Source organism: Protopterus annectens, chromosome 8.part0, assembly GCF_019279795.1.
Source record: "Protopterus annectens isolate FY-2018-M chromosome 8.part0, PAN1.0, whole genome shotgun sequence".
NCBI lineage: Eukaryota > Metazoa > Chordata > Ceratodontiformes > Protopteridae > Protopterus > Protopterus annectens.
The window spans coordinates 479801373-479815410 of NC_056741.1; the positions used below are offsets into that span (position 1 = coordinate 479801373).

The window sequence follows — 14038 nt, forward strand, 5'->3', positions numbered from 1 at the left end:
TCTCAGGACATTGGGTTTGGCTGTTTCTAAGCAAACCATCACCCCTGAATTTCTACGGCCATTACTTTTTGTTCTTTTTATGTCAAATGCCTGTCCACTTCTGTTAGAGCTCACTTCACTATGGCTGTTGTTTCATCTGGTTCTTTCTTCAAGGGGTTGGACACCCGTGCCATCCTTGAAGCTGCTACTTGGTCTTCAGTGCATACCTTTGCTAAGCATTATAAATTGGATGTAGTTTCTAGGACTAGAGCAGGTTTTGCTTGAACCATTCTACATGGGTTTGTTGAGGGTTCTTCCCAGTCTTCCACCACCCAATACTTTTTTTTGAGATTTTGTACTGTCCCTACTGTGAAGAATACTGCAACAGTGATATGGAGGGACAAAGTACAGTTGTGTAAAATCTCACGATAACAGTAGTTGTCCTTCTTTCCACTATTGCAATATTCACTCCCTCCCTCCATCCAACACCCTTTTTCCTTTGGTTCCCCTTCTGGCTGAGGATCTCCCTTTTCCATATGCATTTTCTCCTTCTAGATGTGCATGGTCTCTCTTGTCCTATGGAGACACCTCTTTTCTGGGGCAATTCAGTTCTGGGTAACTGCATCCATACATGACCTTTATGCCTTGTTTTCCTGTATGGAGAGCATACGTGTGACATATGGCACATGCAAGGTCTAAAGGTTTTGGTATACTGGCTGGAGGGGCTGTCCTTGGCAGGAGATCCCTTAGTATGAAAAATACTGCAACAGTGAAGAGAAGGATATCTACTGTCATGATAGGATTTTACACAACTGTATTACGTATAGTCATGAAAAGCTTCTAATATAATTGTACTAATTTTTTGCAAATACTTATAGGGGAGAGGTAAACAAAACAATAAACTAAATACAGTATGTGTCATTCTAGTCTCTAGCAGTTCCTGGAGCTGAATGCTTGCATTCCCAGAGCAGAACATGTTTCCACTGCCATCTAGAACTCACATTGGTGAGAGCAATTTTTTTTTAACTAGCAAAAAATAGCTACTCAGAAATTTGAGAGTCTGGGCAAAGCATTTGTGTGAAATCTTCAAACATGAGCTTAAAAAAGTTGCAGAACAGAGATGTTAACCAAGTTAATAGAAATAAAGTAAAATACAAATAAGTCCATAGCAGTCCCTTGAATCAGGTAGACACACTCCTGGACAGAGCATTTCTGTAATACACTGACTCATCGTGTGATCTATGCATTTTTTTTTTGGCCAGTATCACGTTTCATTCAAAATGGTGGCTTCATATTGCTAAACTTAACTCTGGACAATCCATTCCATGTCTCCACTGTTTTAGTGACCACTACTACAGATGCCTCTGCCACGATTGCCCAAGGTGTATGTTTGCTATCAGAGAAGGCCAGTGAGCACATTGGTATTTTACAGACAAGGGCAGTCCTTCTCGTATTACAAGATGTTAAGAACTACCTGCCTCTGGGTGGTATAGCAGTCTACAGAGATTATATACGATTGGTTTGGTATGTAAATAGGCAGAGGGAGCTCTGTCAGGAAATAACTGGATGGGAGTGAGACATTTTAACAGGCCTTTTTATAGTTTTCTGCTACATTCCTAAGGAAGACAGAACAGACACTCAGCTGCTACTTACTGATTCCTCATGAGTGTATGTAGTTGTTGTTGTTTGTCTTTCGGCTTTTCCTGGTAAGGGGTCGCCACAGCGATACTCCGGTCCACTAATGATTGGCAGTAGATTTTTATGAATCGCCGAGGTGCAAGCTCGATGCCCAACATTCAATGAAGGCACGCCCATTTATGCACGCATGTCTTTCGAACACTACTCGACTGTGGGGGGGACATGCAGACTCCACACAGATGGCACTCCCGTGGGGGGGACATGCAGACTCCACACAGATGGCACTCCCAAGCCCAGCTGAGAATCGAATGGGAGAACCTCTTGCTGTGAGGTAACAACTCTACTGCCATACCACTGCGCATACGTGTATGTAGTATACAAGACTTTTTTTGTCAGTGGGGGAAGCAGAGCTATCACCTCTTTTTTTTCAACCTTGGCCCACATCAAGTGCATTAATTTACAGGGGGAACATGTTGGGAATGCTGTCATCCAGAAATGAACAGAAGATTCCTTTACACTTTTTCCCCTATTTCACTTTATCCTGAAATTCCTACAGGAATCAAGCAAAGGAAGAAGTCCGAAGTTACAGGCGTAGTCCCATTTTGATCTTAATAGGTGTGAATTCCTTTGCTCTGGTCTCATCTTTTGGAGAAGCCTGTTTGTCTCTGACACTTCAGAACCCTCCTAATCTACCCATGCTGCAGGCTTCCTTGGACCATCATTCCATCCATCTAATTGAATGGTTACTGCAGTTGCGGTAATGGTCAGGAATTTTTCTTATCTTGCCAGGCTGGTCCAAATATTGACACCTCTCCAGAGGCCCAATAGTAAATGGACATTTTGTTCCACTTCAAAAGGTTTGGATACTCTCACAGTTTCAGTACCAGCAGATCTAGGTTGTCATGGTTCTCTCTCTCTCTCTCTCTCTCTGCCTCTCTCGCTCTCTCATTTCTTTGATGTAGAATTATACTGTTCCTCCAGTAAGATGCATCTTGCTTCCATTTCTGATTTTTATCAAGGCTGTAATTCTTTGTTATTAGCATCTTTAAAACTGTGTAAAGCTGGCCTCCGAGATAGTTTCCATATTGTACCTTATCCTGCTAAGAATCCTGTCTTTCCATGAGACTTCTAGTTTATTTTAGAAAAAATTGATTCTTCCTCCTTTTGAACCATTTGCAATAATGGCAGAGTTAAAATGTATGCCATGGAAAATGAGTGTTATTTTTAGTGGCCCTTATTTCAGCTGGAAAAGACTCTGAGCTATAAACATTCTGTCATTCCCTGCAAAGGGGTGGTATCACTGTAAATGGACCTGTCATTCAATCACAGGGTTGCTACTGAGAAAAACCTCAATATGTCTGTCAATAGGCATATATTCTTTCTTAATTACTGTTGCAAAGGCAAATATTCTAAACTACTTAGAAATGAAAACAAAGTTTAAAATTAATTTGTCCAGATATTTGACTGATTACAATAAATTATCAAAAACACACAAAACATTTTGCCTACTGTGTATTTAGCTTGTTCAATGAGGGCAATGGCTGCTTCTTGGACATCTTTCAAAAAGAGATGTTTGTGTAACCACTGTGTGGGCTTCACTGAATACTTTCACAAAATATTACAAGCTAATGTGATCTCTAGATCTTGGTCTTTCTTCAGGGCTACAGTAATTAGGGGTATATACCCTTGATGGTGACCACCTGGGAAGGTAAGCTTGGGAATCTGTCCTACAGTTGTCAGGGCTGGACCCTCTTGTATACTTATCATAGTGACAGATCTGACTGTAGATCAATCTTTGTAATCATACTCGCCCTTCTTCCCCCTGCTTCATTGCCGACTCAAGTCACCAGAAGTGCAAAAGGCAACTTTTTGCAAGAGGATATAGCACAAAGGACTGGTGCCAAAATAGAGGACTAAAACTCAATGTCAAAAATGCACTGTAGTGCCTTTTGAGAAAACTGCCACCCAAGCTAATTACTCCATTGATAAGCCATCTGTGGTCAGGGATCTGAGAACACGTGTAGACACAGTAATCTGGCCTTTGACCAATATGTGGCCATGGTAATAAAAAATCATTCTATGTCACTCGACTTGTAATTGAGGGCATGGTGTCCAGGTGTAAGGAAGTCAAAGTGCCTCTTTATTCGGCCCTTATCAGGCCCACCATTGAGTATAATGTCCCCTTTGGCGTGTACTTGACCAGACATATTCAACAGTTGGAACACTCAAAAAGCTTCCTTTCCAGAAGAATCTAAGGTATACACACATTGTTCTATACGGATCACCTTCAAGCCCTATCTTTATACTCTGTCTGGTGTAGGTTACTGAGAGGCAATCTATGCCTGGCATACAAGGCATCCTTGAACCTAGCTGTGATGGACCTTTTGCACATCTGCAAAACGAACAGCATCAGAAGCACTAGAGCCAAGGATTTAAATGTTGCTTTGTGACATAAATAAGACCTGTTGGTGAGACAGAAATTTCTCAGAGGATCCCCATTCATGTGAAGCAGGGTCCATCCCTAACCCTGTTTACGCGTAACCTTGACCAATGCATGTGAAACTGGAAATTCACCCTAGTTCTGCACCCTATGTCTCTCATAGTTTGGGCTTTACAGTCCAACACATCTCCCTCATGTACATAACATCTTTAAACTTCCTAATTAACATACTCCTAATATGCTCCCATGGTACATACAAACACAGCTGGGTTGGATTGCATGGCTAAGCTTATAAAGATCCTGGTGATCATTAACCTAGTATACCTATGAACCTGTTAACTTTCCCTTTGCACCTTTATACTGGGCACTCAGCAGAAGTGAAAAAGAGAAATAAAATGTGCAAAAATTTATATGCTGTACTAAGAACATTTTTCAGTGTCATTAACTAAACAAAACAAATCGTGTACTGTTATGAAATCATACTGCCCTGTAATGTGTTATCTTGACACAAAGTTTATGTACTTGGTAGCACCATCTGATTTTGTCATCTTGTTTTCTTCTGTTATTTTACATAAGGCACATGGTATTCTCTCTTTGCAGAACTAGCTGACTAATAAAGTAAGGAAGTTGCAGTCCTTTGGTGACAGTGAACTTTTTAAGTCCTCTATGACCAGTGTGTTTTACTGGTGCAAAATTAGGTGGCTTTTTAAACTCTTCTTTCTCTTACTAGGCACAGCTGCTGGAGCTGCGATCGCAGAATTACAGGCTGTCAGATGAATTGCGCAAAAACTTGGCAGGTAAGGTTGCATTTGTTAAGACTGTGTGTTTATATTCATTTTGCAAAATAAAGTCAGTCTGCAAAGAATATTACACTAGTAGTTGACATATTCATTCATGTTGGTATGGCAAGACAGTTAATTTAAGATTTAATCAATCATAACAGAGATTTGCTGCTTACTATTTTTTGCCTATGCATGGTAGTTTTAAGTAATTATTTCAGTAGCCTTATCTGAGTCTCTCATTATGTTTTCTTCTTTTCCATGTGAGTTGCTAGGAGTTGTGTAGTAAACATTAATTACATGGCCCCTATTTATGTGAAAAGAAAAGAAAAATCGGTCAGTAAATAATACATAGCTTAAAAATTACAAACTACGGAGAGCAATTTCTCCTTGCATTAAATAATCCCTCATTGCCATTATATAATTTTAAGTGGTACTGTGCTGATATAAGATGCATAATTTCTGCCAAAACACTAAACCAAGGAGGCCTTTATAAGAGATCTGGGAACACAGGTTGACGGCAACCTCTCCTTCGACCATCACATAGCGGTCAACGGTCAAAAAGCCCTTCTATGTGGCACATCTCATTACCAAGGGTTTTGCATCCAGGAAGAAAGAGATCATTTCTCTCTATTCTTCCCTCATTAGACCAGTTGGAGTATAATGCCCCATTTGGCATGTACCTCACTAGATACCTGCAACAGCTGGAGAGGCCACAAAAATGCCCATGAAGAGGATACTAGGCCCTAAGTACATGTCCTACATGGACAGACTCAAAAAAAAAACTTCAGCTAGTCTCTGTCTCATATCATGTACTAAGAGGCAATCTCTGCTTGACTTACAAAGCCATGTCTGACAGAAATGCTGCATCTAAAGAAATCCCAATCCCTCTGCACCACATGCTCCAGTGACCTCAACCACATTACTACAATCAACGGAACATGCTTGAGGGACAGGTTCATAACCCAGAGACTGCCCATGCTCTGGAATGGACTTCCCATACATGTCAGACAGAGCACCTCACTAGCTCTCTTCAAGAGAAATCTTGATGAGTGGATGGGAACTAGAAAGCTCACCCCGGGGATCACTCCAGTGGCTCTACTTGATAGAGGCACTGGGAATGCCAGGGCACATGTTTTTTGTGTTTCACTATTGCAGTCATCACTTATGGGTTATCCCTACCGGGTAGCCCTCGGTCAGCCTGAATACCAGAGTTAAGCTTTTCCCCTGCACCGTCTACCATCACCTGTGGACTGACGTCAAGATGTCAGTGGTATAAAGGAGAGCAGCCAGCGCCATTACATCAGTCTTTCTTGCCGTGGAGCCTGAAACAAAAGCAATTTGTGTGTGTGCCACTTAGTCATTGCCAGAGTGGAAGTTGAATGTGAAAACGACTAAAGCTAAATATCCCGTTGGGGACATTTTTCTTGCACTAACCGTTGTCCAAAAAGTAAATAATTGTCTGCTGTGGAAAATAAATACCACACTGAGACTTTCATACCTTGTGAGTTACTTGTTTAGGCCCAGACCATGACGTTCCCCCCATTGTTGGTTCTGTGTACTTTTCAATTCTAGGACTATTCGCCGTAGAGCTGAATTTATAGCCAGGCATTTCTGAAGTAGTTCCTTGCATTATGAAATGGCATGTGGATATTCCCAAAGAACGAAATGATAAAGGGACATACCACACAAACTTAAGCCTTCTGACGAACTGTCTCAGAAGCAAGTCTTTAGTTCTCAGGAATTTCAGTGAGGCGCATTCACAGCCCCTGTTTCCCGACTCATTCCCTTTGCAGGCCTCTACAGAGATCTTTTCTGAGTCTGGTATGCTGCCAGGGAATGCTTCATCATCCGATCCCTCGGTTGTCTCTGCTTTGGTTGGGTCCTGAGCCGCTACGCAGGCACTGGCTTCCAAGGAGGTTCTTCGCACAATTGATTCAAGGCAAAAACCAATGTCTTCACCTCAGACTACTGCATCCAACGATAAATGGGTTTACTAAGGTCTAAAAGTAAGACCACCCCAAAGAAAAGTCTCTAGTCACCATCTTGCTCCTCCTCCACCGCCTCAGACACAGTTACTGAAAATGGCAGAGGACCTCATCACTTTCATCAGGGTAGCCATGCCACTCCTCCTAAAAGAAAGGGGGATACTTCCCCCCTGAAGTTCACACAGAGCCGTATTCTGAAATTTCAGATTACCTGGATTCAGATGAGGAACAACAACCTCTCACCTCCTTTGAGGATTCTGATGCAGAGGAATGTATTCCTTCTGCCACCCCTCTTGAGGATCTTTCATTTGGGGAAACCCTGCACACTGTCAGGGAGCATTTCCACTAGGAAGCCCAAGTTTATCCTCGGTCTAAGAAAAGACTAAGAGAGTTTCTAGATCTTCCTCAGCACTGACCCTTGGCCATCCCTCCTATTCAGGACATGGTGGGATGATGTTTTCAATTAATCTAGCCTTACCCCTGACACCCTACACCCTGCTCCTAGATAACCTGACAGGTACTACAGGGTGCCTGATTCACATAAGTACTTGTTTAAAAAACCTGCAGCAGACCCAGAGGTCATCACACAGGGGCCCAAAGGGGCCAAGACTAGCTTATCTAAAAACCCAATTCCCTCTGACAAGGACTCAAGAGCTATGGACAGATGGGGTAAGAAAGTGTACACCTCCACAACCTTAACTATTAGAGCTCTTAACTGTCCGTTCCATATGCTAAAATATCAACAGCACACCTTGGAACTTATGAAACTAAAACATTTTATCTTTACCTGACACTAACACCTCCAAAGAGTTAGCAGATCGTCTGCACTCTACTTCTCAAGTAGCTAAACAGTCCCTGCACTGTGGATTTTGATGCCCTAGAAGCCTCAAGTAGGGCCTCTGTTGCAGGTTCAGTCATTAGGAGGCATGCATGGCTAAAAGGACAGCCACTGGATGATCGTGTAAAATCAAAACTACTCGATGCCCCCCTGGATAAAGACCACTTGTTTGGATAAACAGCAGAGGAGGTCATCAAAAAGATGAAGGATAAAGCTAAATATATGCAAACAGTTAAAGACTTCCTCCAAGTTCAACCTCCCAGATTCAGCAGACACTTTCCCTCTAAGCACTGGTCTTTCCCAGCCTCCAATAGACAGGTTCAAGGTAGGCCTCACAGAGACAGACCAGTTAGACCACAACACCAAGTCCAGTGAAGGACTAAGCAGTGGCCCTCCACCACTCCCACAGCAGGGAATTCCAAGTCCACTCAGTACTCTAAGAACGTGCAGTGACTCCCACTCCCCCATCCCATCAGAGGTTAGGAGGAAGGCTGTCCCTTTACAAACAAAATTGGCAGTCTGTAACAGGACAAATGGGTATTAAAAATCATTTTTCAGGGCTACAATTTTACCTTCCAACAAGTTCCAACCTTAACAGGTTGTTACCAAAATCTACCTCCAAATCAGTGTCAGTGGGCAGAAGCATTAAAACAAGTGCACATACTCCCATGCTCAAGGGACAGTGGAGCCTGTGCCACAGGAGCAAGCAGCTAAAGATTTTTACTCCAGACTGTTCCCGGTGCCAAGAAAAGAAGGCCCTTGGTGACCCATCCTCTGACTGTCCACTCTAAACAGCTTCCTAGTGGTCCCAAAATTCAAAATGCTAACTCTTCAAAAACTTTTACCAATGCTGGGTAAAGATGCATGGCTAGCCACCCTAGACCTAAAGGATGCCTACCTTCATATACCAATAAGGGAGTCTTTCATAAAATACCTAAGCTTCAGGACAGGTTCACAACACTTTCAGTTCTCTGCGCTACCCTTTGGCTTATCTACGGCTCCCAGGGACTTCACAAAATGCCTGGCCCCAGTGGGGGCTTTCTGCAGACAGCCAAACATCCAGATTTACCCTTATCTGAACGACTGCCTAATCCAGCAGACAACAAAGAGTTACTACAGGACCTACTCTTTGTACAAACAACCCTAACCTCTCTAGGGTTCACTATCAACAGGAAAAATCAGACCTAAACCCCTCCAGGCAGATCACCATCCTGGGTGCAGTCCTGGACACAGCCTCCCAAACAACCTTCCTCTCACCAGAAAAACAATGTTTTCTGCTAAATTACTTCTCCCAGTTAGTTCTCAGAAAAAAACTCACAGCAAGAAAAATTCTGCAAGCACTGGGTTACATATCATCCTGCGTTCTGATGATTCCCTTGGCCAGGCTGCATATGAGGAAACTCTAGTGGTACCTAAAGAACCTTTGGTGCCAACACTCTCAATCTATGAAGACTACTCTCCCCCCTCATTCCATGCATAACTAACAAGTTTCTTTGGTGGGCAGAGGCTTGCACTCAGAACAAGGGCCTTCCTTCACCTACCTTCCTCAAGGTCAGACTATCACCACAAACTCAGTCAAATACACACAGCACAAAATCCAACAGGACCATAAACTTTCCAAAAAACAATCAGGAACCGAGCGAATGGCTGCACTTTCTTTTTGGTACCTCGGCTAATAAGCCTTCAAGGAATAAAATGTTACACTATAGCAGCCTTTTTAAATCCCATCAATTTTATATGCAAATACATTGCATTCAATGAATAATTAATAAAAATCGTCACCCAAGCTTAAAGGTGTATTACCAGGAAAACAGACCTACATTAAACCTTACTGTGAAAAATACACTATAAAATTATTTCATAACTCTACATAATTTGTAATATTTATTTTGCTTTTTACTTTAAACCTGTGCTAAATCTAATTAACAATATAGAACTACCCTATTACTTTCATCACCACAGACACCTCAGACCTACCTTCAGGCACTCATTTAGACACCTGGTGCACCCAAGGCTCTTGGGACCTCAGGCACCTTCACTGGCACATCAACCTAAAGGAAATTATTGAAGAAATAATTACCAGCCTATACCAAGAACCCAAGCTGGAAGTCCGTACGGCAAACAAAGAAAACAGCTGGATAACCACTACTGTTGACACAATTTTAATAAAATACATAAAAAAGATAAGACGAGCTTTCACTAGCGCTTCCTCAAGTCTTAATACAAACCACAGTAAAAGGCTCATACTTAAATACATAGGTTCATAGTTTAGTACTAAGCTAACTGCCCTTGCGAGCCATTTTAAGTCTAGCCAATTATCCCTTGAGACTCAAACCCTGCACCTTGTGTTTGTAAGGCAAACACCTTAGCGATTAAGCCACCCTCCCATAAATCAATTCAACACAAAAGCAGTTAAGTATAATTAGCCATTTAAAGTGGTATATACAAATATTTTCACTTTAACTTGCGTGCCTTTAGAGCAGGTTTTAAGCTGACAGTACAGTTAATTCCTGGTAGCCTGTGTGCCTGCAATCGTAGAACCCATCACAGTTCTATTTACTCCAAATTATTGTTCATGTCACCCCCTCTACTGTTAACATGTACCAATTGTAATACTTTAAAATTAAAATGATGGCCTGGATGCACCATTATGTGTTTTGATAAAGCATTGTTTTCACTCTGTTTACATATCTCCTATAGATGCTTACTAATCCGTTCTTTTAGTTTTTGTGTGGTTTTCCCATATAATAGCAAGAACAGGAAGCACAAGGTGCCAAGTAAATCAAATGAGTGCTATTACAGTTTGCATGAAACCCCAGCTGAAACCTAAAAGGAGTATTAGGGCACATAAACTCTTGTACACTTATGACAGGACGAAAACTACACTTCCTGCATGGATATGTACCTGGATTCTTAATGATTTGACAAGATTTCATATTATCCTGACATCAGTCTTTTTAAGTTAATATTATTCTTCTACACAAAATGTGGGGTTGCACCCACTGTCTTGGCTGTACCATGGTCCAGAGTTAACAGAGACCAGTGCTTCTGAATAATATTCCTTACAACTTTGTTACTACTAGTAAAACTATTTACAAAGGAGTGTGGATGCACTCTATTAGGACAGCCATTTCTGTTAGTATTCCCTTTGAAGGCACACATCCAAAAAATCAATAGATTGTTGTGAGCTAGTGATGGTAAATCTCAAAGTCAGTAGTAGATTCCATCACAGCAGTAAATCTGGTTAAAGAATTTTCATCTCCATCCTAAAGCATAAAAACATCGTAGGCAAAACATCAATATAGTCTGACTCTATAGTCATCAGGATGTTGAAACAAATATTTAGATTCCCAAAAATGCATAACAAAATTTGCATAAGAATTTGTGCATTGGGTGCCCATAGCGACACCCCATTTTTGTAGATACATTTGCTGTTCAAACAGTACTACATTGTTGTTCAATATGAAATCTAAAAATGTACATATTATATCTATGTCTAAAGCACCCCATTTGCCTACATTAAGCAAGACCTCCGTAATAGCTTCAACACCATACTCATTGGGTATACAGGTGACCATTAAAAAATTCTTAGTATCAGCTTCATGAACAAATGCTTTTCACATAAAAAATGTGTAGTATCTCTCAATATGCTAACAATATTAGGTACAACTTCCTCCAATTTGTTATAACTGTAAATGTAGAGGGGCTCTGTTATCCATCCACCCCAGAGACAATAGGTCTTAGGGTGGTAGATTCACAGATTTGTGTATTTTTGGTAGGCCCTTAGTTATAGGTATGACAGGATGAATAACATTCAAAAAAAATCATATAAACTTTCTGTTATAGATCTTCCTGCTAATGAATAATACAGATAATCATGTATTTTACTACTTATAGGTTCAATAGCATGCCTATCAGTCGGTAAATATGTACTAGTATCACTAAGAAGATCCTTCATCGCCGTTACATAATCCTTCATGTTTTATAATAAAACAACTACCCCTCCCTTGTCAGCTGGCTTTATACAAATATTAACATTGTGACAAAAACCTTCAAGTGCTTCCCTTTCAGCTGATGTTAAATTATAAAAATCATGGTTGGAATTTGAAGCACTAAGGGTTTGACATAATTCTTCTTCACAAACTTTAACAAAATACTCTACATGTGTAGGCATAGGCGGCACAAAAGTACTGGGTGTACTATGTTTAGGAGCATTATTATGCGTACCTATATCTTGAAAGAGCAGTTTGCATGACAAATTTCGAGCAAACATTCTCAAGTCCATACAAATGTCACTTAACTTGGCTGCTGCTGCTGGAACAAATGAGAGTTCTCTGTTTAATACGCTCAATTCTATAGGATGCAGTATATAATCAGAGAGATTTATCATTCTGTAGGATGCAGTATATAATCAGAGAGATTTATCATGAGTGTTTTCATCTCGGAGTTCTCCTGTTGTTCATATGTCCTTGGTCGCCCGAGAACTTCCGTTTCTGTCTCCCTCGACTTAGAGCGTGTGGGGCCGAACCCTTTCTGTTGAATAGGAAGTGGTAAAAATGTTCCATGGTAGTGGGGTTCATTATTTTCAGTTTGGCTCCAACCTGAACGTATGTCAAGGCTTGTTAGTTAGGAGGTGGAGTCATAGTCATGTTGTCATAGTTCGTAGACTGTGCTGGAGTGGGCGTGACCATATCGTTAGACATATTGGAACCAATAGTAGGGTCTACGATAGATTGCTCATAGCAACCACTATGGATTGTATTGCATCAACATTGTCTGTTGCATTACTGTTGTTTTCTACCTGAGTTTTACTGTCAAACTTGGGCCACACAAACAAATTCCCCATCTGAAAGTCATTATAATCACATTGTAGCTTTTTCTGCTTAGTCTGTTGTAGTTTTGTGTCATATAACAAAATATTAGAGCACATACTGGCAATCTGGGTTTGGTACATGGGTTCCTTGTAAGGCAAGGCAAGTTCTGAATACATACGTTCAGTCTTAATATAAAGTTCTTCTATAGGCTTAAAATAGTCCAACATAAGGTAGACATATTTAAAGCCAAAATCAAGGTTTAGCTGTTGCCATTGATGTAATAAATCTGGATATGCTTCTCCACATGTTGGCTTGCACAACATTGTCATACCCGTAGGTATGATACGAAAATGAAGGAATGCTTCCATATGCTGACTTTGCCAAACCGTTTTAATGTATACAAGTCATCTTCCAGGGTTTTTAAACATTTGCTAAATGTTTCTAACTCACTGGCATTAACCGTTGATGTGGTGGTAGTAATGTGCTCTGAAGTAATCATTAAGAATGGATTTTCTTGTCTCTGGAAGACCTCATTATGTTTCTTCAGCTTTTCATTGTTTAGTACAGCATCTTTCACAGTAGAGCTGTCAGCCATGTGCATATGTTGGCAAAGCAAGAATGTAATTGAAGAAATAATTGCCAGTGTATAACAAGAACCCAAGCTGGAAGTCCAAACAGACACGGACATTCCTCTTAATCAGAATTTTCAACCAATTAATATTGCAAAGCAAAGACACAAACTTCCACTCCTAGTAAGTCATTTTCTTCCTCAGAGAACTCATGTGCTGGTAAACGGTCTACCCTTAGTCCTCCAGGTATAATATTCATCTCCACATACTTCTGTAACAACTTTATATCATAGAACAATGAAACTTCTTTTTTTTAACAGTTTCTCCAACTGATCATACCTCTCATCCATCTGACTGTCTGTACCCATGGACTAAGGATCATTATTAGCAATTTTATCTCCTCTTTCCTTCCAGAATTCAGTACATCGAAACCTTTTCACCTCTGCTTGGGTTTTAAACACCCCAGGAATCACTGCTGCTCCTTCCAAAGACATAGTCAAATACACATAGCACAAAATCCAACGGGACCATAAACTTTCCAAAAAAAATGATCAGAGTTTTTCTTATGCAAATTTAGTTATGCATTTTTGGGAATCTAAATATTTGTTTCAGCATCCTGATGGCTATAGGGTCAAACTATATCGACATTTTGTCGATTATGTATTTATGCTTTGAGATGGAGATGAAAATTCTTTAACCAGATTTATTGCCGTGAAAGAATTTACTACTGACTTTTTTAGATTTACCATCACTAGCTCACAACAATCTATTGATTTTTTTGGATGTGAGCCTTCAAAGGGAATACTAACAGAAATGGCTGTCCTAACAAGAGTGTATCCTCACTCCTTTGTAAATAGTTTTACTAGTAGTAGCAAAGCTGTAAGGAATATTATTCAGAAGCATTGGTCTCTTAACTGTGGACCATGGTACAGCCAAGATAGGGGGTAAAACCCCACATTTTGTGTATAAGAATAATATTAACTTAAAAAGACT

The 14038-nt window shown here is 40.6% G+C and overlaps 1 protein-coding gene across 3 annotated transcripts in view; it reads left to right on the forward strand.

The window, feature by feature from the left end:
* Window positions 1-14038, forward strand: part of GRIPAP1 (GRIP1 associated protein 1) — a 2851684-nt gene that overhangs the window by 217919 nt on the left and 2619727 nt on the right. For all 3 annotated transcript variants that reach the window (XM_044080007.1, XM_044080009.1, XM_044080008.1), the window contains exon 2: window positions 4788-4854. In XM_044080007.1, coding sequence (XP_043935942.1) covers window positions 4788-4854 — 67 coding nt within the window. The remainder of the gene's footprint in view (window positions 1-4787; window positions 4855-14038) is intronic.